Source organism: Convolutriloba macropyga, chromosome 15 (assembly GCF_964194025.1).
Source record: "Convolutriloba macropyga chromosome 15, txConMacr16.3, whole genome shotgun sequence".
NCBI classification, from domain to species: Eukaryota; Metazoa; Xenacoelomorpha; order Acoela; family Convolutidae; genus Convolutriloba; species Convolutriloba macropyga.
The window spans coordinates 10,703,686-10,730,858 of record NC_134482.1 but is presented as its reverse complement, the minus strand read 5'-3'; the positions used below and the strand labels follow the sequence as shown (position 1 = coordinate 10,730,858).

Genomic DNA, 27,173 nt, shown 5'->3' with positions numbered 1-27,173 from the left:
ATCTACGAGCAGTATTAGTTAGCATTTATGATTTCCTTGATTTCATACAAGGATCATATATGATTTCCTAGTAGTCATACAAGGATCGTACTAGGAAATACGTTATGATTTGTATGACATCTTATATGATCCTTGTATGACTACTAGGAAGTGGCGACCCGGGATCTATTTAAGTTGTAAAAAACGACCAGCATTGCTTCTTTAAAGAAAGAAATTATGTTTAGCTCAGAGGATTTATAGAGAAGTTCAAAATTTAATAACATAATTGCCTCGGTTATTATAACCAAAGACTTCCAGGATCTCTTCTCTCTTCTGCCCCCCCCCCAAGTTTTCTGGGTATATAAATTTTAACCCCCTCTCCCAAAAGCCCAAGTGATGATTTTTGCATAGTAACGTGCTATATAAAAACACATATTTTGTGAGCAAAAATAATAACGTGGGGGGGGGGGGGTCTGCATTGCAGAATAGATCTGATTTTTATTATATAATAACCATTATTAAAAATACTTAAGAGTGAATACAGAAGATTGGTTGGTTGTGCATTTAGAAGCCAAGAGCTTCTAGAAAGAAGGGTTTAGTTGTGACACACAAACTAGAGTTCTTGTAGAGGTTCGTATATATGGCGTAGTAGTGCGTGAGCGCCCCCGTGATCACAAACAAGTGCCATACCGCGTGTGCGAAGGGCATTATTCCATCTAGTTTGTAGAATATCACCCCAAATATGTACATGGCGCCTCCAAAGGCCAGTTCTTTCCACCCGTTGAAGCAGATACTTTCTATGATGACTGCCGAGGGTCCGATTCCAACAGCTACGTAAAGTAAGACTTCAGCATTTTGGTATTCGTCGTGGTAGAAGACTTGAATGAATAAACCAATCACAACTATAGCCCATATAATCCACAGCACCGTTTCTAAACAAAAACAAGACGGATCGTGTGAGTTTGAATGTAGCTAAGAAGGTTCCAGCATACCTCATCAACGTGTCAAAAATGTTGAATTTATCCAGAGACAATAGGTTATTTCGATTCTTCAAAATATTTTAAATTTCCAAAAAACATTAGTACTGAGCTGTTTTAGATACGCTTTTGTTCATGCATGAAAATAGAAACCTTTCAGAACCACCAATTTTACATAACTTTCGCCCAAGATACATCTATTCTCTTTTTTGCAATGGAGAATGTTTTTTTTTTTCAAAATTGGGAGTTCATTAAGTCTAAATCAAGTCTGTACGACAAAACAGTTTTTCGTTTTTTTCCTCCAATTTTCAGTTTACAAGAAAATTCAGATGTCGTGCCGGAAATATAGGAGGTACAAGAGACTTAATTCTTTCAAAAGCGACTTTATACCCTGAGGTCAATTGGTTTTATTCCCGAAACATAAAAATGACTAACGTCGGAAGAATCGATTTCGAACCCTATTACACCCATTTAGGCGCCAATTTTCATTTGAATTTTAGTAGCGAACTGCCGCCAGTTGAGTTCAGCTGCTGACACTCGTGAATGAGAAACATTTAGATCACATAAAACCAAAAGTTTAAGGTGCCAAAATGACTTGAAAAGTCAAAACGGTCAAGAGAAAATTTTGCACAAAAAAGACCAACAGGTTTACAATAATTGCAAAGCCTACTAATTTTTGAACCTAAAGTCTTATGTTTAGAATCGATATTGTGTTTTTGCACAAAGCTCTAAACTGTCAAATTTTAAAACACTGGATAGAATTTTAAAAAAATGATTTTTTTATCTTAGCTTCCATATCATGGGAAGCTTGAGTTTCAAATAGATTGCTTAATAAGAGGGGGAAAGCAACGGAATAAAAGAACATTTGGTTGCATCTTCATTGTGAAAAAAAGGTGCATCTTGAACTCAATTATCGACAAGAATAAACACACAAGGCATCACTTATAAGTAGCATAAATATTTTAAATATCATTCAGGTCAATGTACTAAAAGTACTTGGGATCATAAAAATGATTATTCGCTAGACTTATTTTTCGAACAAAAATTTGTGTACGTTCTTTTTTTGAATGAGTTTCAGCGTTAAAACAACGCATATTCAGAAAAATTAGAATCATTCAACGTTTAATTAGAAGAATTTTCAAAAGCATGTTTCAAGCTCGGTTTATTGTTTCTCGCTTCAAATCTTTGCTTAAACGCCTTCTACCTGTAGAACTGAAATCAAGCACAACCAAATTTTATGAAAAAATGCAGTTCTCTGCTAGTTCACAGATGCTTCTTCACCGTAGCCAAAACAAACTTTTTTTTACAAATAATCTTCAAATTTTTTTCGATTTTTTCAGAAGGAATAGGAAACCAACTCCTATTACTAAATTATGTTCAACAACGTTTCGAACATAATGCTTAGTTTGGAAAGCAATTTCCGGACTGAATTAATTGAAAACCAGCACTTCAAACTTTCTGCATTTTCGCACTACCGCAGAGGGTGACGTATTATTGAGTTCTTAGACGTGAATAATTTGAAAGAAAAAATTAGCCACAATAGACGCTTGTGGCCTTCCATGAATTGAAACAACAGAAGAAACAAGATAGGCAGATTGACCAAAAGTCCTTTAAGAGACGACTCGATTTTTTGGGTTAGATACGTACTGTCAATTTTATGACCCATACGGTCTATAAAGAAAAAGCCCTAAAGGAGCTTTCTCAAAATTGATATTCGAAATTAATAACTCAAGAATAATACTCAAGAATTAGGGCATAAAAGTTTGGCACCACTTAGATGCACACAATTGGTCTTTAACGAGTAAATGTTCATAGAAATTAAAGTCCCTTAGAAAATTATATTCCACCGATGAAACGCCAGTGCCAGTAATTCATTGATGGCACTGCATTCAAACAGTTAGGTCCAGTAGGCATAACATAACGCCATCACTAAAAATACAAGTCCGTTTTCTTCTAACTCAAAGCTTTTTTAATCGTTTCTTAGCTGTTAAGTTCTTGCTGCGCTAATTCTTCTTTCTACAATAATTCAGTAACAAACATCAAGTTCTAATAGGCACGAAAAATTTAAATTAATGAAAAAACCGGAAAATAAATTGACCTAAAATGATTGGAATATTTTCAGCCGAAAAAGATGAAAACTAACGTCGGGAAAATTGCTCTCAAACGACCGGCGAGCGGTTGGCTTCGTCAGTAGCTAGTCAGTGAGGCTAGCTTTAGTTAAATGAAGGGGCGTAAATCAGCGCAGCGGGGGGATGCACCGAGGGGGGGGGGGCTGATGGGGGTGGTAACAGTGGGGGGGGGGGGGGGTCAATCTCTATGAACCGCCCTTCGCACCATAAGTATAAGTCTTCAAAACAGATTCTGTGAACCGCATACTTGAAGACTAGTGAGCTGAAAGGCTCTAAGAGCACTTAATGCCCGCTGGGCGCTACCTGTTTATCCCATTTTTGAGGACGAAAATCAAATGCGTCAGACGAAAAATTGTCCAGCAAAAAATCGCATTAAAAAAGACAGACAGGAATAATATAATTGCTACAAACTTCGTTTGAGAGCAATCAAAAAACTTAGTACCCCAAAAATTAAATTGAGCTGGTTTCATTTAAAAAAAAAACAATTGTGCCCCACATACGCTTTCTATTGAGCATGTACGTATTTTGGAAAGCAAAATAATGGGACTGAATAAAAATGGCTGACAGATTACCAGAAAAATGCTTTGATATCTTCATAGGCCTGTAGTCTCAAAAGACAAATGGAAATAATGGGACCCAAAAACTTTTGAAAGAAAGTTTTATTCAAATATTTGTGACGTCGGAAACTGAGTTATTAGATTTCTGTACTGTAAAGCTGCCTTCATAAATTTTAATTAGATTTTGATATCCTGAATTGACCAAAACTCCTTTAAATTATGAATTCAAAAAGTAATTCGAGGGAGGAAAGTCATTTTGAGAGTGAGGCAAGTCATGCTAGACTAAATAACTATTCGTGCAAACAAAAACTCGCTCCAGTAAAGAACAAAAAGTAAAACTCGCTCAAGTGTGAAAATAACAGTACGCACGCAATCCAGTCACAAATTGCACGAATACAGAAACTGATTTGCAGTGAACATGACGTCAGATGTTTAGGACTCATTTTTCCAAAACAACCAAACAAATTGTCGCTTAAAGGATTATTTCAGTTTTTTACGAACATTGAAATAATACAATTTCATTTTGTGCGCATAAACGACCGCTAATTGGAGGGTTTGGAAAATAAAAGTTAGCCCGAAGATTGTGGAAAAGGACAGCGCAAGACTGTTGAGACTCTTAGTAAAAGAGACCACTGGGACCAAGGACAAAAAAGTTGCTACAAAAATGAAATTCTGATATAAAATTGTATCATTACTTTCAAAAGAAAATAACTAATAATGCTTTTCAAGAAATAAGCAGCTTGGAGGTGTACTTTACACTAATTGTTTAATAAGGGTCACAGCGACTAATTGCCCTCGGGCTTTACCAGTTAATACCTCTTTCGAAGAAAAGTGAAATCACTTGGTCGTGCGTAAGATCATTCTAGAAAAACGTTCGAGAAAACATTTTTTCTGGAATACAATAATTGCTTCAAACTTCGTTCCAGACCAATTAACGACAGGTGACAAATAGACTAATTTTACGAGTACAGTGAACTTTAGAACTTAACTGACGATTTACCATTCACACAATTTGAGTTCAAAATTAACAGTGGTAAGTTTACACAATTGGTCTCAGAGAAAAAATTGAGTAATGGCAGTCGAAACGGAGATCATTCTTGAACTGACGGTCACAAGAAATACTCTCAAACTAAGAACTCGAAGTTAAAACAATACCAACAAGTTTTATATCAGACTTAGCTTTGTTACAAGAAAGCCATTAAAACTTATTACATATTTGTTATATACCCACTTAAGCTTTGAACTTTAATTTTCAAATTTTCTCTGCAAGCAAGTCGTTTTAAAAGCAACAATAAATCTTTGATCAAAATCAATCGTACCAATTTTACTGCCTTGGGTAATTGATATCGAAGTACAAAACTCATTATTATAAACCATATTATTTAATTTATTGAGCATATCCCACTATCAACTATGGTAAGTGCCTGCTAGTTAAATAAAACACGAAGGCTTCAATAGACACGTGGTCTTCTAAGAATTTCAAATATATCTTAGATCCGATTCCAATATTTTGGACAAACCTTCTTGACCAGAGAAAACGATGATAGGGAAACCTTTCTTGTATTATACTTCGACTCCTGTAGAGACACCATAACGACGGCTTAGTGCGGCCAACAAAGCGTTACTTGAGGATCCCCAGCCTTTTTTGAAACAAAATTGCATTACCTGTCATTTGCGATATACTTTTTTTTGATACTACATTTGCGATACAACGTCAATTTACCAACTGCTAATCCCATTATTTTGCTTTACAGTTTAATTATTTTTAGATTTTTTTTGCTTTTAGAATACCAAAAAACACTCACGAGGGTTGACAGCCCCATAGCTTCGCAAGACCAACCAGGGTGTGTAAGAAGCAGCTATGAATATGAAAATGGCAACTCTGTCTCCAACGTGTGCTAGCTTGCCTATCAAGGAGGAACTGTGACCGCAGAGAGACATGAGATGGTGAACAGTCGAACAAGTCAGTAACTGCACTAGCGCACCTGAAACAAACACCAAGACATAAATTAGAACTGCAGCTATCATCAACCCCGGTAGATTATGACCCCTATTATTTGATTTTTAGGTAATTTAGTATATGATTTTTAGTTTATCATGGTTAATTGATTTTTTACACCTATCCGAGGGTGATTGAGGGGGTCAAACATATATTGACTAAGCAAAAAACAAGAGCTGGAATTGACCAGGAATTGATTCGGGAAGTCATTCAGAAAAAAATCTCAATCAGAAAACTCGAAAAACAGCGAACACAAAATCTAATTGCCGCACGTGAACAAAAAACAAAATCGAGAAAACGAATTCTTGTTCAAACATAACCAACAAACGTCAGGTGAATTGCTCTCAATCGATCAATCGACTGGCGAGCGGTGGGCTTCGGGAGTAGCCAGCTGAGGCTTAGAAATTCATCAGTTGGGTGTGAGCAGAGTGAAGGAGTCAAAGGATTGGGGGGGGGGGGGCACAAATGACGAGGTGTTGGGCTGTGCGAGAACTGGACGAGAGGGCGTTCCAAATCGCCGTGCTGATCGAGGGTGAAAGAGTTTGGGGAAGGGGGGTTGGGGGTGACTGAGGGGGGGGGGGGTTGACAGAGAAGGTCAATACTTTACACTAATTGTTTAATAAGGGTCACAGCGACTAATTGCCCTCGGGCTTTACCAGTTAATACCTCTTTCGAAGAAAAGTGAAATCACTTGGTCGTGCGTAAGATCATTCTAGAAAAACGTTCGAGAAAACATTTTTTCTGGAATACAATAATTGCTTCAAACTTCGTTCCAGACCAATTAACGACAGGTGACAAATAGACTAATTTTACGAGTACAGTGAACTTTAGAACTTAACTGACGATTTACCATTCACACAATTTGAGTTCAAAATTAACAGTGGTAAGTTTACACAATTGGTCTCAGAGAAAAAATTGAGTAATGGCAGTCGAAACGGAGATCATTCTTGAACTGACGGTCACAAGAAATACTCTCAAACTAAGAACTCGAAGTTAAAACAATACCAACAAGTTTTATATCAGACTTAGCTTTGTTACAAGAAAGCCATTAAAACTTATTACATATTTGTTATATACCCACTTAAGCTTTGAACTTTAATTTTCAAATTTTCTCTGCAAGCAAGTCGTTTTAAAAGCAACAATAAATCTTTGATCAAAATCAATCGTACCAATTTTACTGCCTTGGGTAATTGATATCGAAGTACAAAACTCATTATTATAAACCATATTATTTAATTTATTGAGCATATCCCACTATCAACTATGGTAAGTGCCTGCTAGTTAAATAAAACACGAAGGCTTCAATAGACACGTGGTCTTCTAAGAATTTCAAATATATCTTAGATCCGATTCCAATATTTTGGACAAACCTTCTTGACCAGAGAAAACGATGATAGGGAAACCTTTCTTGTATTATACTTCGACTCCTGTAGAGACACCATAACGACGGCTTAGTGCGGCCAACAAAGCGTTACTTGAGGATCCCCAGCCTTTTTTGAAACAAAATTGCATTACCTGTCATTTGCGATATACTTTTTTTGATACTACATTTGCGATACAACGTCAATTTACCAACTGCTAATCCAATTATTTTGCTTTACAGTTTAATTATTTTTAGATTTTTTTTGCTTTTCGAATACCAAAAAACACTCACGAGGGTTGACAGCCCCATAGCTTCGCAAGACCAACCAGGGTGTGTAAGAAGCAGCTATGAATATGAAAATGGCAACTCTGTCTCCAACGTGTGCTAGCTTGCCTATCAAGGAGGAACTGTGACCGCAGAGAGACATGAGATGGTGAACAGTCGAACAAGTCAGTAACTGCACTAGCGCACCTGAAACAAACACCAAGACATAAATTAGAACTGCAGCTATCATCAACCCCGGTAGATTATGACCCCTATTATTTGATTTTTAGGTAATTTAGTATATGATTTTTAGTTTATCATGGTTAATTGATTTTTTACACCTATCCGAGGGTGATTGAGGGGGTCAAACATATATTGACTAAGCAAAAAACAAGAGCTGGAATTGACCAGGAATTGATTCGGGAAGTCATTCAAAAAAAAAATCTCAATCAGAAAACTCGAAAAACAGCGAACACAAAATCTAATTGCCGCACGTGAACAAAAAAACAAAATCGAGAAAACGAATTCTTGTTCAAACATAACCAACAAACGTCAGGTGAATTGCTCTCAATCGATCAATCGACTGGCGAGCGGTGGGCTTCGGGAGTAGCCAGCTGAGGCTTAGAAATTCATCAGTTGGGTGTGAGCAGAGTGAAGGAGTCAAAGGATTGGAGGGGGGGGGGGGCACAAATGACGAGGTGTTGGGCTGTGCGAGAACTGGACGAGAGGGCGTTCCAAATCGCCGTGCTGATCGAGGGTGAAAGAGTTTGGGGAAGGGGGGTTGGGGGTGACTGAGGGGGGGGGTGGGGTTGACAGAGAAGGTCAATCTTTTAAGACTAAGAACCGCTCTTCACACTATGAATTCGACTCCTAAAAACAGTTTTGGTGGATCGCATTGATAAAGTATAGTTAAGCTTAGGGCTCTAAGAGAACTTAATGTCTTCCGAGCGCTACCTGTTTATCCCGTTTTTGATGACGAGAAGACAAATGGGTCAGACAAAAAATCGTTCAACCGAAAAATCACATTAAAAATTCGCAAGACTACTATAATTGCTACTATCTTTGTTTGAGAGCAATCAATAACCTCTATAACGAGTTTTATCATATCTAACAATTGCTCAAGCAAGTCCGATAGTTCGAGTCGATGAATGGCACAACGTTCCAACAGAATCAGTGACGCAGAAACAGAATGAGATAAATTATTTGAAAAAAGAAGTTTTCTGAATTTTTCAACAAGGTTGCGGATTAAGACTTGGAAAGTTAGTTGGAAATAACAGGTTCAATTAGCCTCCTATGAATTTATAAGTTCACGCTTAATAAACCTCTTATTTCAATTTAATTTCCCAAAATATGGTACGTTTTCGTTTAATTTTTTTTCATCCAAAAATTTGGGGAAAACTCAATTGGATAAATCGACATTTGATCACTACATCTTTTCAAAACTGCAGTGTAGTTAGACTTGATTTCAGACAAAACAAAGTAAAAATGGATGTAGAGACAAAAGTCGAGACGACTGAAAAACCATTATAATTCTTTAGCAACTTGTGGATAAGAAAAACAGCTTTTTCTAAAAAAAAATATAGAAAAGCTACAACAAAAATTAGAGAAAAACTTTTCTATATTTTTAGGAAAGATAAATCGATGTCAGTTTATACTCATAATCTCGAGTCTCAACAATGAATTTCCTCATAGTGCTTTTCCAAAAGTAATTATTAAACATCATCAGGCAATTTTAACTAACTTAAAATGAAGAATAAAATGTTTTTAACGAAATTCTCTTTTTCAATTTGGAATCGCAAAGAACCCCGCAAGTTCTCTTGTTAACATTAAGCAGTTCATTCAATAAAAATAATTAAAACTATCATACTTATATTGGACGTCATCAGATTCAAGTATCTTTCTTGAATCTTCTTCCTCTTTATACAAAAAAATGAGTTCCCATATGTTGAGATCTCATTTTCAACCCTCATCGTAGCAAAACTTGCGCAGAAAATTCATCAAAGATTTGCAAAGGAGAAAATTCTAAGGGATGCTAGCTTAAGCTTAGGGCGTGCAATAGGAATTACTTAAAAAATTTAATTTGTTGATTTTGTCTTCTCAACAAATTGATTTTGTTTTCTCAACAGTTTTAGGATTTGTACAGTTCGAGACCAGTAAAGAGAACTTTTCAGTGACTGCTTTTCCTGTTTTTATTGTTTTTGAGGACCAAAATTTTTTCGAACTTTGTTTGTGAGCAATTAAGACAATTTGTTCACAAATCTTACGTACTTGAAAGCTTTTCACATAGATGACTCGAAATTTATCTAACCTGTATATTAATGAATCTAATAAGTCAGAAAACGCCCAAAATTTAATATTTGATTCCGAAAAAACAACAAGCTCAAAGATGTTAAGAGAAACTTTTTGACAACATGTCAACATAACCGACTAAACGTCGGAAGAATTGCTCTCGAACGACTAGTGGGAGCTCTAATCAAATGCAGCCTGCTTCAGTCGGGGGGGGGGGGGACCTAAATGGGACTAAGAAGTTCAATAGTGGGCTTCAAAGAACCACATTAGAGGTTAACATATACCACTATTAAGATTTAAAGTAAAAATGGCATCAGTTTCGGCGCACTTTTCATTTGACTTTTAGTATTAAATTGCCGCCAATTGAATTCAGCTGCTTGAAATTGCGATTGAGAGAGAATTTTAGATCACGCGAAACGCAAAAAGTCAAGGGCGTAAAAGTCACTCGAAAAGTCAAAACTGCCACGCGAAACTTTTGCATAAAAAAGACACACGTTTACAATAATTGCTATGAACTTCGTTCAAAAGCAATTAAACAGTTACCAACTTAAAATAATATTCAAAATTTGTGGCGGTGTGTAGTAAATCATTGTGTTGATGAACCAGACCCGCTGACGTTTGCAAACATGAACACAGTGAGATCATAAGGTAGTAGCAGTACTAGTAGTGGCTTCCTCTCAATTGTGGACCATTTGGCAATACGTTCCCTATAAGGATTGCAAGTTTCGCACGAGCCTAGAACTCATGTACAACTCTCGATTTAGTTAAAGCTCTTAAGAATCAATTGTGATAGATTATTGAGGATTTGGTCAGGGATGTCGTAGATTGGACAAAGAAATTTTGATCGCTCATCTTTGGTCTGAGGTTTGGTATACTAAACTCTGGACTATGTCTAGTGTCACCGATCGAAATCCAAGGAGATTAATCTTTTCGAAACATTAAATTCAATACAGAATTAAGAAGATATGGATTTTGTTACGCACTGATTTTTAGAATCATTATTCTATGGTGTTATTGAGGTAAATTTGAGAGATAACTTGGAATAATTATTGTCATTTTCAAGGGCTTACTTTGATGTTTCACAGTGCGATTTTTAGGGGATATATTTTAATGAAATTAGCTATTAACAGCCTTTTACTGAGCAGTTCGGATGCATGATATATCCACTAGTTTGCCTTGTATTTTAGAGTTTTATCAGTCTCAATTTCTACTCTAACAAAGTCTGTCAAATTTAGAAGTTTTAAGAGAATTTCCAGTTCAATCTTTAATTATTATATCAGAAAATAAAGACAAAGTTTCAATGAAAGAATAAGAAGTTTAAGTTTTTGCTGAGTTTTATTAGCAACTGATAGTCAGGCTGTTTCTCGGGTGTTCTGGTGATCGTAAGTTCCGCAGGACTATGCCTCGAGTTGTATTGGTCCTTCGCAAATATTTACTGATCTACAAGTTGGGCAATTTCCGGCTTTTGTACGTCTCTTGACGTTTGTTAAGTACATATACAAGTTCCGTATTAGCACCTACTTTATCAGAATAATTACTCCACCAAGTACATAATCTCTCATGAAGTTATTTACTAATTATGCAAATTTATCTTCAAGAAACTCAAAAAAGTAAATATTGAGGCTTTTAGGCACTTGATGTTTGCTAGTAAAACTGTCACTCTGCGGTTGTTTTTCATAAAGATAAACAAATTTGGGGCCACAGGCCTAGATGGAAATACTGGCTATATAAGGCCTTGAACCTAAATGAATATGAACTAGATTAAAGCACTTATTTATGGATATTTAAAGGAATATCATCACGTAACTATGAGGGACGAAATAGGGGCGTGACACTACCGGACTTTATGAAAATTTTCCATGAAAATTTTGAGAAGGAACTGGGGTTTTACAATTTTTCTATAACATATAATCTGCACGAGTATGAGGTTACACACATTTTTGTTGGAGCCACCCAATTTATGTTTTCTTAGAAAAGAGTTTTTGAACGAAAACATTTAAGTTAAAGACAATTAAGGAAGTTGAGAGAAAATAAAGTTTACGTTAAGACAAATTGAGATAAAGATTAAAATGGAGAAGGTTAAGACAAGATTAAAGGCTTTGAAGGAACATTAAGGATGTTGAAGATGCGCTATTTCGGAAGGAAAGCATGAGACATAAGTTAAAGTTAAGATTAAGAGAATAACGGGAATTAGCACCGGAAATAATTATGGTTATTTCACTGAATAATGGCTCTAAACTTTGAGAATGGGTAGGAGAAGGATACTGGTTGAATGAATGGTTTAAAGCACGGGTTAATTTTTGGGATTGAAGCACTGGTGTGATGATTCAAAGCACTTGTGATAGGAACTTAATGAGTGAAGGGATGGATACTTAGTCAATTAAAGGATTAATACTTGTTGAACTATATAAGACTTCAAAGAATTTAAAGTATACTCTCGTCTCGGGGTTAAGCTTGGTTGTCCAGTTCGTCTTCTGTGTTGAATCGATCCATGGTGTTGAGTGACATGGTAGAGGCTGCTGGCATTGAATTTCGTCGTTGTCGTTTGAGGGTTCCAAGTTCTTCTGGAGAGATGACTGTTGGCGGTTGCTTTAGTTGTTTGGCTAGATTTGTAACGACGTCTGCTTTCAGATGTTTGGGTACGGAAACTACTGGGTTTAGCGGTACATTGGTTCCGTTAAGCTTCATGAAATTTGGTACCATTCGTCGTACAAAGGCTACTTTATGGTATAAGTACATGAAGAGAATATGTAGGGCTAGATTTCCGATAAAGACAATGATTGTTAGCGAAAGAGAAAGTTTAATCGGGACGTAAGATTCAAGTTTGTCAATTAGTGCTGGTTTAAATGACTTCATTTAAGTAGTAATAGGCTTCGCTATATCGTCAAGTAATTCTGTTGATAACTTTCGATTTGAATAGATAAATTCTGTTTTGACTTTCTTTAGTAAATCGAGGTTGGCATCAGTGCTTGATTCATATTTCGGTAGTTCGTTTATGTTTGGAACTGAGTCCATTAAATGTTTGCTAAGTACTCTTCCTCGATCACCCATTGTAAGGCGTCTACAGAGTCCTTCTGGGGCATAGGGATTACATTTGCACGATAAACTTTAAACACTGTCTGGCTAGAGGCTAGGGGAATGGCTAATGTCAGTAAAAGTCCGTCTTCAACTGTCGAAATCTCTTGTACTAATTTCGCATCGTAGTACGAAAGTATGCCAGTCATGGGTATTTCCAAAGTTAGACGATCTGGGGCGTTCTTTTGGCTATCATGGACTGCATCCAGGATCTTTATCAAAGATTTTCGCGGTACTAAAGAGATTGGAAGACGTTTATCGAGTAAAGTAGGAATAGCATTTATAACATTAATTCGGAAAGAATATTAGGCTGCTCGATAACTTTATATCTGCATAAAGAGTAAGAAGTAATGATGCTGCTGTGTCAAAGTTAAAGTTCAATTGTTGTTGTGTTGCTTGAATTTCCATGCATGTTGCTATTGCGTTCAGATTCTGGTCTACAATTGCGAATTGTTCCTCAACTAGTTTCCAGTTTCTGTTCTGGTTTTCTTGCATTTCGTTTTGAACTTTATAAAGCTTTGCAAGTTCGTCAGCAACTAGAAAGAATTTCTCATCTGTTTGTGCGCCAATTTCCATGACAGAGTCGTTGAGGCTGTTAAAACTGTTGGCTAATCGATCGATATTTTCAGCGTTTTGAGACGTTCGTTGGCATGAACCGAAAATTCCTGTGATTCCACCGCATCCTCCGCTGCTCATTGCTATTCCTGGACCGAAGAGTCCAATTCCAGCGACTGCGGCTTCCATAGCAAGCGGGCGACTCTTTTCTGTCTGTTTCGGGGGTCCTCTTCGACTCTGGTGAGGAGTTTTTCGGTTTCATTGCGTAGTTTAAAGACTTCAATTTCGGCTTCGATTGTTTCCTTTAGGATCTTCGAGTAAAGCCAGTCAATATTGAAGACTTCTGTCTGGTTTCGGTACGTGGTGCGTCATGTTGCTGAACTCTGATTGTGTTATCCATTTCTTTGAGAGTTCAAGAAGTAGGGTCTCTACTTGTTGTCGTACTGTAAAGTTATACCGCTGAAACGGTACTAAAAACTCTGCATTGATAAACTTCTCAGTAATAAGGATCTTTCCTTCCTTGTGGAAGATTATTCCTTGGGCCAACGCTTCTTCTGTGTTGATCGGAGTCTCAAAAGTGGGGCCGAAAAGTACGAGATTCAAGACAAGTGTAAGTAACATTTTCGTGTTTCAATAATAACAACTATGTTTTTGGACAGTCTTCTGCTGATGTGGCTCTTCAGGGTGTTCAACTGTTTTCTGGTTGGCCTTCCTGTGTTTATTTGCTCATTTATTTACTGTACTCGGGCTTCTAGTTCTAGTTTTCTCAATATGGCACTTATTTATGTGATATTTATTTGCTTATCTATTATTTATTAGCACTTATTTATGTGAACTGCAAATCGATACTTTGTGAAGACATCTATTCCACTCAAAACATACTTATATTCTGAGGACTTTAGGGGGCCTACTAAATCAATTTGGAGCATATCTCCTGGGTATGATTGTAGTGAACCGACTAGTTGCAGCTTAGGTGTGATATGGCTTTTTGAAACTCTATTCAATTGGAGACAAGTAAGGCAGTTTTTGATGAAACTAATGAAACGTTCGGTGAAGCCTGGATAATAAAATCGCTTTCTAAATTCCTGAATTGTTGCTTTGATGCCTAAATGACCTGCTGTTTGCGAATTATGGAGCCTATATATAGTCTCTTTCCACAAATGCTTAGGTACACAGAATTGTTTATGAAGTACTTTTCCAGTATCATCATAAAAATTCCGGTATAAGACATTCCCTTCAAGAATTAATCTGTTTAAATGTTTGTAATACTTTTTTAAATTGGTTGAAGCATACTTTAAATCTGGTTGTTGATTATTTTATTGAATCCAATTTATTACTGTTCTAATGTCTGTATCTTTCTGCTTCTCTTCTGCTAAGTTAAGGCTGATTAAGTTGTCTGTAAGATCTGGGAACTCATCTAATGGATTTGGGTACTCAATTGAAATTATTTCTTGTTTTCTTTTAAGTTTAAATAGCCCTTGAATTTCTGTTATTGGTGAATTACTTTGCCGTTTTTTGTTATCCTCGTAATATCCGAGTTTTTTGAGAGCATCTAACACGTCTACGTTTATTTCATCATTGAGTATTTCAGCATCTAGTAATACATTTAATTCCACATCAGGGTTTTGTGCTTCTGTATCAATTTCTATTTCTTTAACTGGAATTCTATCTGTTATTTTTAAAGACATTGTTGCTGTTTTGTCATTCTCCATACTAGAGAGGAAATCTGCTGCATAATTAGCACGTCCAGGAATGTGAGCAATTACTATATTAAAGGCAAGTATTCTGTCTAAACTATTCCAAAGAGATGGCGGTATTACTTTTGATTGAATGAATTGTGTAAGGCTCTTGTTGTCAGTGAGTATAATTACTTGTTTGCTTGATCCCCAAATGTAGTGCGAAAAGTAGTCCAGCGCGTAGTACAAAGCTAGGAACTCTTTGTAATAAATTGAGAACTTTAATTGCGTTGCATTAAACAAATGCCATCCAAACGATACGGGAGCGTATGTTTTCTTTTCTTTCTTTCCTGTTTCATTTACGTAGTCTTCCACCATTAGTACAAAACCTGCACCGTGGTAACTAGCGTCACAAAGAATTACATACTGTAAACCGGGTTTTGGCAATCGCAATGTTACATTTGTTGCTTCCATTAAATCCTTCTTTATTACTTCTAATGCTTTTACATGTTCTTCTGTGGTTTCTATTACTGCATCCTTCTTCAGGAGCTTGTAAAATGACATTAGTTTCTCACCTAGATTAGGTATGTAATTACGGAAGAATTGCGTGAAGCCGATTAATCGTTTTACTTGCTTTGTTGTTTTCGGCATTTTGAATTTATCGAGGAATTTCGTTATTTTTGCCTTTTCTGGTGATATTCCTCCTGCACTGATGTTATTTCCAAGGAATTTCATTGTATCTGTTGCTATTTCACACTTTTCGGGCGACAGTTTCAGTCCCGATTGACGTATACAGATAAAGATTTCTCGTAAAGAGGGTACCAATTGTTCAAAATTTGTTACTGCATTTCCGATATCGTCCATAAACTGGGTACAATTTCCTGAAGCTAGGCATGGGTCCAACAAGTAAATGTCTATGGGACAAGTAATGTCTAATAAAGGAACTAAATCCTGTTACTGAATTATTCAATCCTTGTGCAAGACATTTATAAGCATAAGTTCTCGAAGCAAAGTTAAATGCTAGCAGTTGCACTGATACATCGTCTGCCATTTGCACGCGGTGATATGCTTGAGAACAGTCAAGTTTTGTGAACAGTTTTTTCCCGGCAAATTAGTTTATTGCGTCACTCATGTTTGAAATCGGGAAATTTGTATTCACGTAATCGTTTTTCAACAAATGGTTTACTTTTCTCAAGTCAATTAATAGTAAGTCTTTCTGAGTTCTTTCGTTGTGCAAAAAGGGGACTACTGTATCTTGATTGGGAGAAAGTTGTTATCAATCCGTAGTAATGCATTAATGCTAGTTCTACTTGTAGCTCATTTCTTAGATGGACAGGCGTTGAAGGTCCTTGTTCATAAATTGGTATGCTTCTTTCTCGAGTTAACTTTATTTTCAAATCTGTATTATATCCGACGTCAAATCTGTGTTTTGCAAAAATGTCACTGAATTCAACTAGTAGTTCACCTACTACTGCTTTTTGCTCATCATTGAGGGCTGATTTTTCCCACGGAATTTTGCTCAAAAAGGTTATTTTTGTCCTGATGATTACCCTTTGGGTCTAATTTCTCCATTTCTTGCAGTTTTAACAATTGTTCAAAAATTTCTCTCTGCAAGGGCGACAAAATTGTCGGATCAGGACACGTTTCAGGCGTTGGGAAACACAATTTTTCATATTCTGGAGCTGGTTTTGCTGGTTGACCTTTTCTTTTCGGGTATCTGTAACTTGGATTAGTTAATTTATTTCTGTTAGATAATTTTCACTCATTTTTGCTACATTTATTAATTGAGGATCTACTTCTAACAACTTTTTAGCTTCATCAGACGTTAAGAACGGGAATTTGGCTATTTCTTCGCCTTTATTTATAGTAATTGGGTGGTCAGTAATGTTCAGGACATAGATGTAAAGAATATTATTTTCAGCAAGCTTACTTAAAGAGGACGTTAATATTACTTCGCTGTCTTTTTCAAAGATTTCGTTTGAAATTATTACTCCACAAAGGTCAGTGAATGATTCTATTTTGTCATAAAGCTCTCATTCTAATACTGCTTGTTGATTTGGTTGTAAGACTTGCTTTTTCTGTGTATAAACTCGAATTTTTTACGTTTTACTACTCTTCTGGGTTGCTTTTCTGGCTTTATTTCATTTATTTGCAGAGTTTGATCAGGGAATTTAATGTAACTTTGTCCTGGGCAGATGCTAACTCTATGTTAAACGAAGAATGGGCTCCCTAATATTACAGGAGTTGTGACAATTAAAACAAGCAAACCTGTGAATGTTTGTGTGCCCAATTTAAATGTAACTTTCATTGCTTTGTCAATTTTAACTATATTTCCGTTTGCCATTTTTACTTTATCTAGATCAGGCTTTTCTATTTATGTTATTGAATTGATATTTTTATTAATAAGTTCCTTGTAAAACTCGCGGCTTATCACGTTTGCAAAAAAAATTGTATCAATTAGTGCGCGTCTTTCTAATTCTCCATTAAATTTAACTTTAACATAGGATAATGTTCTGCCTAAAAGTGGGACAATGCTAAATAATTGTTGAACATGTGGTACTGGCTTTAATGTGGGTTGAGGTACTTGTGTTGGGAGTTGCACAGAATTATTCACTTTACTTTTATTATTATTATTATTTTTGCGTTTTCTACGCTTTTTGTTACTTTTATTATAAACTGGTTCTATTACTTTATCTAAACTAGTAGGACTAGACGTGCTTTCGTTATAATAATTAACTGAGTTTTTATAATTTTTATTTTGTTTTTTAAAGTTGGGTGGCTTTATTAGTTTTTTTGTTGATTAAATGGATAATTCATACCTCTCATATTTCGATTTTGAAGAATACTTGCACGATTAAACTGGTTTGCTTGTTGACTACCATATCGGTTTTGTGCTGGCGCTGGGCTATCATAAACTATTCCCTGTCGAAGAAGGTTTGCAGGGGTATTTTTAGTAGGGAACCAATAAATTGGTCTATTAACATAAGCTGGATGGACAAATGGGGGGCTATTTGAAGGTTCAGTCCAATAATTCCGAGTTTGTGGCTGTTCATTATGATAAAATGGTCTAGGGGCATTAAATTGTGGTCTAAACTCTCGGTAATTATTAGCACGGGGGGCCTACTGTTGCTGGGGCCTATAGTTTTGCTGAAATTGACGATAATTGGGCTGATTTTGACGATAATTTGGTTGATAATTTTGATATTGCGGGCGGAAATTTTGTCTATAACTTTGTCTGTAGATTTGTTGAGGGTAATGTGGTGTGAAGATGTTTACTGGGCCTTGATCTGGTGGCTCATTTTTACGTGCTACTTTCTGTTCAATTTTCTGCTCAAGTTCGTTTTGATTATTTGAAATAAGAGTTATTGCTTTTAACATTTTATCAGTGTTTGATTCACTTATTTCATTAAATCCGTCATCAAAGTACTCTTCTCTGTTACACATCTCTCTTATTGCAATCTGTTGGCTAGCTAAGGTGCATAATTGATAGATTATATCTGTGTCTGGCCTTTCTAATAGCTTAGGCTTAAGCCAATTTGGCATAGACTTAATGAAGAAGCGCTTTATTTGCTTCTTTTCGATTTTCTGACATCTGAAGGGCAGAATCTCTTGCTGCTGTCTGTCTTTCAAATCTACGGGCTTCAGGATCACCTGCTCCTGCTGGCGCTACTACTATTTCGGGTGCTGGATATGCTTTATTTGCTTCTGTTCTCAACTTTACTAAGAAGTTTTTTTACTGTATCTGTTTTTGGATTGAATTTTTGAGTTTCTAACTTTATTATTCTAATCTCTCTCAAATCATCCTGCGTGAATCTGTTTCTTAGAGCTGTTATACTATCCGCGAAAACTAGTCTGGTAGCTTCTGGTAGGGTTAAGAAGTATCTTAAAGAATCTCCCTTTAAATGTAACTACAGAAAATTCGCTTGTTGCGCGGCTGCGATTGCTGCAACTCCGATTGCACCTGTTATTAGTTGTTCAAACTCGTTAAAACTGTCCGTTTCTGATCCAGAAAAGGGCGTGATGTTGATTTGCGTGTGAGCCATTTTGCTTTTTACCCGATTAGATTATATACTTAACGTTCTATCAGGCTTACTTTCGTTCTAAAGTATTAAATAGCACATTTAACTTAATGGAGAGATTAAGGGGTTTTAAGAGAAGAAAACAGTTAAATGAATAGCACAAGGATATCAGAAAAGAAACTACTGAAACCATTCGTTCAGAAAATAATAAAGAAGGGCTGCTTATAAGCCTATTCCTAATGCTCCGGTCGAATCCTCAGACTTATACCGCTGAAGCCGTATGGGCCGCCGAAGTCTCACCAATAAAGAGTGCCCCTTAGTCTAGGAAAACCGCACAGGCCTTGTGGAAGCTGGACTCAGATAGGCAACAGCATAATGACCGAAGTCACTGATTCATTAACCTCCGGAGCTAGGTGGGGAAATTAAATATAATTGTTTTATTATTCTGTTTAAATTTAGGTTTTGCCCTCTTTTCGTTAATATTTAAGTGATGGTTTCAGTAATTTAGCTTATTCTGATGTTATCTAATAATCAGTAATGTTATCGTTTTGTTACTGTTTTGTGTATAGTTGATGTTATTTCCTTCAATATGTTCAACAAAATTGGGGGAAGCACGGCAATTATTAATAGCGGGGAGAATTTGTTCTTTATAAATTGACATAAATAAAGCACCAAAATTGAATTTTACAAAATTATTTACTCACAATATCCTCGTTTGCAAATACCCTTTGTTGTTTTTGTCCGTTGTGGCGGCTGTAGTTGAGTTTGTTCCAGTTATTGTCCACTCAAACACTTTGAATTATTGTTGCATTGTGTCCCCAAAGACACAAACACAGTTTCCACCCATTCTTTCCTTTGTTACTGCTTTCTGCATTATCGTCTTGCTCGGAAAGGAAGTGCTGGATGCTGGTTGAAGGCTCTTAAGGTAAAGAAGTGGAAAAAGATAAAGAAAGTGTCAAAAGAAGAAAGAAAATGTCGAATTTATCAAAGAATTATTCTGAATTTCGGTCCGTTAAGCTGGGAAACAGTTAATAACTCCTGTCACCATGTTATGCACTGACTTTTAGAATCATTATTCTATGGTGTTATTTAGGTAAATTTAAGAGATAACTTGGAATAATTATTGTCATTTTCAAGGGCTTATTTTGATGTTTCACAGTGCGATTTTTAGCGGATATATCTTAATGAAATTAGCTAGTAACAGCCTTTTACTGAGCGGATCGGATGCATGATATATCCACTAGTTTGCCTTGTATTTTAGAGTTTTATCAGTCTCAATTTCTACTCTAACAAAGTCTGTCAAACTTAGAACTTTTGAGAGAATTTCCAGTTCAATCTTTAATTATTATATCAGAAAATAAAGACAAAGCTTCAATGAAAGAATAAAAAGTTTAAGTTTTTGCTGAGTTTTATTAGCAACTGATAGTCAGGCTGTTTCTCCGGTGTTCTGGTGATCGTAAGTTCCGCAAGACTATGCCTCGAGTTGTATTGGTCCTTCGCAAATATTTACTGATCTACAAGTTGGGCAATTTCCGGCTTTTGTACGTCTGTTGATGTTTGTTAAGTGCATATACAAGTTCCGTATTAGCACCTACTTTATCAGAATAATTACTTCACCAAGAACATAATCTCTCATGAAGTTATTTACTAATTATGTGAATTTATCTTCAAGAAACTCAAAAAAGTAAATTTTGAGGCTTTTAGGCACTTGATATGTTTGCTAGTAAAACTGTCACTCTGCGGTTGTTTTTCATAAACATAAACAAATTTGGGGTTACAGGCCTAGATGGAAATACTGGCTATATATGGCTTTGAAACTAAATGAATATGAACTAGATTAAAGCACTTATTTATGGATATTTAAAGGAATATCATCACGTAACTATGAGGGACGAAATAGGGGCGTGAGAGATTTCTATATACAATGAAATGGGCTAAATTTGGAGCGTTTAAAATCAACTTTTAAAACCGTGACTCGCGCCTAAGGTCCATTTTATCGCCTTCTGGATTTGCTCTATCATTTACATGTCAAATCTCGACGAGTACCGGACCAGAGAGTTGTACGTGATGGCTAATACAATTTAGATTTTTTGATAACTCCGTCTTTCTGACTTTTCACATTTTCCACACGAGTTGCTGTCGATTCTTCCTTTAGTCATAAGATCTTGCTTCGTCAAGATTTAGCATCATGTCATTTTCTTTGCTCCCTTTCAAGTTCCTCGCCAACTTCTCAAACCATCTATCAAAATGAAATTTTACGCAAAAGCTATTCATCTATGGCTTGATAGCTGCTCCTTGCCAGAAACATAAGCGGGCTTCTCTCCAACGCTGAAATTTTGTTAACGGTTGCTGAGGTGGATTGCTAACAAGTTCAACAGCTTTCCACCCACTGGAATTTCATGCAGTTTATATATCAATTTCTCGTGGTATTTTGTCGAAGACTAACGAAAACTCTGTGTACAGAGATTGCAATTGAGTCGTTTCATGCCTGTGAAGATTGCTATATATATATATATATATATATATATATATTTATATATATATATATATATATATATATAATATATAATATATATATATATATATATATATATATATATATATATATATATATATAACATTTAGGTACTGATAGTTTTTTAAATAGTTTCATATTTACGGTAAATCAATTATCAAGGACAGAATGCGAATATCAAGACAAGTCATTTCCAAGACAGGCTTTAACCTTCATCCGAAAGCTAAAGATCGATCAAAAATCGTTCAAAATTGAATCAAACTGCTTCCTAAAAACAAGATACTATTTTGGCACGACAAAAAAATTCGATTACAAACCCACCTACAGATCCTCACAAACTGCTTTTAGCGAAACTCGTAGAAAAAATACTAAAATTGAAAACAGTTGTCCGATTTTTATTGCTTGCGTAACGGGGCACCGACGGTCTATACAGAATTGAAGAAATTAGTTATTCCATTTTTGCATAATGTGAAAGACTTGCTGTCAAAACGAAAGCAGAAAGACAAAGAACTTGTTAAAAGTTAGTCAACTCCACTTAAAGCCAAATCAAGACAGTGACTATTGTACGCAAACACAGTGATAACCTAATGAAAATAATAAAAGTCCCGCCCTTTGAAAAACTATCGAGAGAGAAATCGGAAGTGAAAAGCAGCAAAGAGGAGCTAGGGTAGTTTGAAGACGGGTTTTGTGACGATCCTGGGATTAAGTTCTTTGTTTCAGAAAAACCATTTAAGCCTGATAGTCTCAGCCGTCAGTCTGATTTGTTATTTCTCTGTAATAATAAAATCTAACAAGTCACAATGGGGGAAAATGGTCAACTTGTAAGAAACTATAAACGAAAATCAGAAAACTAATTCTTGTTTTTCGTGCCCTTAACATCAAAACCTACTGCCTTGACGAATACTGCCATCAACGGAAAAGGAGTAGGGGTGAATGCGATGCTTTTGTTTAGGATTTGAGTTAGTAATAATGAATGTGCGTAGGTCCCACTCTCAAGCAAATGAGATAATTGGAAATATAGACATCGGTGATAAACTGAAGAACATGGAAAACGCCTGATAGAATAAGTTGACCAGACAGCTGAGAAACTCAGTGAAACAAATATGTGATAAAGTTCAGATGACGTCTGCGGTAGTTGTTGCTGCTAAGAATGCGGAACCCGTTCCGCAATGAAATAAGTCACAACATTAATCACAGTTTTACAACACAAAGGGTTAGTGAAGATGTGAAAATCTTGTCCATACAAAGGAAACGAATTACAGAAAACTTCTGGAGTTGTGGAGTAGAATCAAGAGTTATTGGATTAAAACCATTGGGAATTTTTTTTATCAAAATCGGAAAATACCGAGCACACTTAGATACATTATCCAGTGAACACGACACCAGACTCGAAATTGCGAAAAGTCCCGAATTCAGAGAATAATTTTCTGCAGAAAATCTTTACATTCAGTCGGCGGTCGCAAGTGAGGATGCTTTAAAGGAAAATTTTGATTCTGAAGAAGAAGCAAGAGCTCCTAAGTGGAGGAGTACCGCGGATCAGAAACCTGAATTTATATAACGATCGATTGAAAATAGAAATTGAGTCACGGAATGACCGTCCCAACTGACTAGGATACTTAAATATTTTACAGCTGAACAAAAGACGTCTTGTTATGATTGAGAGGAGTATAAAATTTGTGAATGCCATTCTTAACTCTGATTTTAGTGTTGATTGTGAAATTCGACTAAATCAGAACATTTTCTCCTCGGAGCTTCCCTTAAAACAATTTATAACATATCGAAGCGACAGAAAACTCGTGGGAAACAAAAATTGTCATTGAGAAACTCGTTGCCATCAAAGAGAGCATAACTTCTTAATAGATGAAGGGAGTTTTTCTGGACACTTGCGAAGCGGGTTAACTCAGACCATTCTATATTCCATTCAAATAATCAGAGCATTCTATATTCCTCCTAAAACAAATTCATGTTGATACTCTGCCGAAAACTTCAAATCGCTTTTTAAAAGCATTTCAAAAAAAAGCTTGCCTGTTTTGATCTGTGCCTATATAAACTTTCCACTAACAAAATAGAGGTTATTTTTTAAACCTAGATGAAAAGAGGACAAAAATTAAATCTGTTTGAAGGACATTTTTCACAGTCAATTGATTTTCCAACTTTTGCAAAAAACAATCGATGTGTCTTTCCCTAAAAACTCTTAGCTGACTATTGATGAATACACAACGTTCGCAAAATTTTATGGCTGCTCGGATCACAGGCCTATTCGCTAGTTCATCGAATGTCATGTAAATCACAGCAAACCAGTTATGGGGAATTTCAGGAGCTTTGTAAGTACAGATTTTGACGGCATCAATGAGTAATTGCATTCACGCCCTTTCGATCCCGACTGTTACATAAACATGAACAAAATGAGCGAAGAAAAGTACAGATAAATAAAAATCTGATTGAGCTGAATGTTCTAAAAAGAACAAAGCATTGCCAGCAGCGGCCGCAATGGATAACAAACTCAACATATAATCTCAATACGCAAAAAGAAATGTTGAAGCGAAAACCTTCGTCCTATAGGCGGCTGTATCTTAAAAGAATGGAAAACGCTGTCACTAAAGCATGTGAATTGGATCAAAAATTGCATCAGAAAAAAATTTTGAGTTCAAGAGACACTGCTCTAATTTTCAAGCATTTGAAGGTTCTAAAGCCTGCAGCTTACCAAAACTGGTGATAGCTAAGGGTAAAAGCAGCACGAGTGTCAATGAGAAAATTGACATGCTGAACGACCTCTTTAAATAAGTATTCTCTCTAGAGGAGATGTTCAGTAAAGACAACATTATCGCAGAGAACCTTCCATTGACAAACTTCGACATCTCAAAGAGAACGCTGTCAAATTATTATCTCCACTCTAGATGTCATTAGGTCGAGAGAACAGTGGTTTACCACCCCCTTTCTTTCAAGGACCGTCCAAAAAAAGCAGCATGTTACACAAAATGCTTCAAACAATGCCAAGAGAATGGGTAAAATACCAGACGCTTGCAAAACTGCCGCGACAACGCCTATACATAAAAAGGTGAATCGACAATAAATTTAAAATTACAGACCGGTATGGCCATTAAACATCGAAAGCAAAATCTAGAGAACATTCACTGCTCTGTACGAAAATTTGAGCAGCTTTCCTCAAGGATCTCAATATGGTTTTGTTAAATCGAGATCAGTCCAAACTAACAAGCTTTCCATCTCAAAAGCAATCTATGAAGCCTTAGAAAAAGATGCGCACAAAATAGTAGATGTTTACACACTAGCTCTCAGGCTTTCGACAAGGTTACTCTTTGAAATAGCAAAGAAGCTGGCATTCATCGGGATAGTTGGCTGCATGCTTGAAGATTTAATAAATTATTTAAAAGAAAGAAGTTTGTTCGCTGTGACTATGTTAGTTCAACGGTACGATGTCTAACAAGTGGTGTATCGCAAGGCTCACAGCTGGTTCTGATGTTCTTTTGAATGTTTATAAATAGTTTGCCTGATGGTCCCGCTTTTGCCGACCCCTTCATTTTTGCCGAATGATTTAAATCTTTTAACTGTTAGCGGAAATTTTTTGAGAAAGAAGATGATCTGGATTGTATTGGAAGTTGGTTCAAGTGAAAATAAATTGGAGCTTGCCATGGACAAGAGCGTGAAACTGACATTCAGAGGGGCTGAAAAGAGCTTCAGGTTGCTAGAACAGAACTGCAATCAGTTAAAATAGTCAAATATCTAGGCATTTTGTATTAGTAGACAATAATTGCAAGTCCCATATAAAAGAGAGACTGAAGAAAGCCAAAATTTTTGTATCTTTTGAGAAACATGCTCTGATTTGAAAATTTTTGTCAAGCTAGGTCTTTAAAGGCCTTTGCTAATGCCTGCGTTGCTATATGGCTTCAGTAGTAACGCAGTCATTTAAGATAGTTTTGATAGAAATTTCGAAAGAGAAGGCAGTAAGATGGATAACTGGAAAGTATCATCAGACAACAGCGAAAAAATAAAAATTTTAAACTTTGCCAATATTTATCCAGTTAAGTGACCTTTTCTTATTTTCAAAGCTGATAACAGAGAAAAGTGAGTTGACTGATATGCCAGTAAGGACAAAATGGAGATAACGGGACACTTGAAAAAACAACAGAAAAAGCGCCAACTGAATTTAATTTCAAAGCTTGCATAATGGCAATCAAGATAGATATATTGATTTCTGCAAAGGCACAGGGGTAAAACGAAGAATTGCACAATTGATGTGGAAGCCTTTTAATGAAAATTTCCCAGAAAACAATGTCTACACCTGGCAATTGGGTCGCCTGTACAGTGTGCAGAAACAATTGGACAATATTTTAATCTGATGACTGCAATCACGTCCCTGCGTTCAGCAAATCAACAACAAAAACAACAACAGAAATTACAGACTAGATTTTACTTTAAGACTGGGAAGAAATGAAGATATTTTCTAGAGAAATGACAACGTTGAAATAAATTGGATGTTTACAACCAGATTGATTGGTCGATATTATGCCATATCATCTTTTTTTGTCTCTTTGTAGATTGGAGTGACCAGAATGGTCTTACAGGCATCGGGTTTCGCTCCCTTGAAGAAAGACTGGAAGAGTAATCTGATTTGAGCGTTGGTGTTAGATTATGTAATCAATATTGTCCGGTCATGTCGATTTGGCGATGTCTAAGGAGAGCAGAAATTCTCTCATCTCTTAATCACTGATGTCTGTGTGTTCTTTCTTTCTTTTAAGTTGAGAAAACTTTGGTTGAATCTGTTGGAAACCTTACTCTTTTGGTGATCATTTTGAGATGTTACACTCTCGGATTTGTTTTCTCCGTCTGATGTAAACGCAAACGATCGGACCAATTATGCCAGTGAACCACCAGAGTTCTGCATTCCTTAGCTTGAGTAAATTATGACTCTATAACGATAGGCGGGGCAATTCAGAGGGGCTTTAGCCAAAATAATTTTTTATGGGTGCATGAAAATTCGCTCCCTGTTCAAACCCCTGACCTCCTACGTAATAGACTAAAATATTATCCACTCGAATATCAGGCCCGTACGATGCCTTATCTTACAATCACTTTTGTTTTCGCAGCAGATTTAATCTCTGAATACGAGTAATTTCGGTCAGGCAAAAATTCAGAATTTAAGCGTGAGAAAGTCAGTCGGGAAGTGAAAGACAAAAGAATTTTCTAAAACAAAACGGGCATGCAAAACACACATGTTAATAATTGCTTCAGACTTCCATCAATTAATTAAAATCAGCCTCGAGGTGTTTTAATTGCCGTTCATCTGAAGCAAACAAACTTTGTCAAGAAATTTTTCCTTGTGTCAGAAATTTTTGATGAGTTTTTTCTGATAAAATCCTGGGTTCATTCGATAACCGATTTCAAATTATGAAACTTTGGTGCAATCTATGTATAACACAACTTACCTCCATACAAGACGGCAGTGAATGATTGACTTTGAGAGTTTGATAGACTATAGAGCATACACCCCATCCATATACATGGAAGAATAAAAATGCCATGCGTAAGGACATTAGCCACGTCTTCAATTATAGTAGGTCGATAATTGCGCCCATCTTTTGGGCGTTGGTTCATCCATATAGAATGGTTGACAATTTGTTCCTCCAGTTGGTTAGATGAATTGGTCAAAGCAGTATGAAAACTCATTGTTTGTACTTAGTAGTTAAGTAAACTCATTACCATTTCCGCCTCTGAAACTCAAATATTCAGATGTTACGTTGTTTCCATTGGTACTCAT

The 27,173-nt window shown here is 36.2% G+C and overlaps 1 protein-coding gene and 1 long non-coding RNA gene across 2 annotated transcripts; one reads left to right on the top strand and one right to left on the bottom strand.

Annotated features, from left to right (window-relative positions):
* Positions 1-421: 421 nt before the first annotated feature.
* On the bottom strand, positions 422-27,173 carry LOC142354409 (monocyte to macrophage differentiation factor-like). Its single transcript, XM_075406693.1, has 4 exons — positions 26,842-27,173; positions 7,296-7,475; positions 5,448-5,627; positions 422-911 (listed from the first exon to the last, which is right to left on the bottom strand). The coding sequence occupies exons 1-4, from the start codon at positions 27,080-27,082 to the stop codon at positions 544-546; spliced, it is 969 nt and encodes a 322-aa protein (XP_075262808.1). The 5' UTR covers positions 27,083-27,173; the 3' UTR covers positions 422-543.
* LOC142354411 (uncharacterized) lies at positions 3,983-5,751 on the top strand. The gene is made up of 2 exons (XR_012761085.1): positions 3,983-5,058; positions 5,429-5,751. It is a non-coding gene; the product is annotated as an uncharacterized LOC142354411 (long non-coding RNA).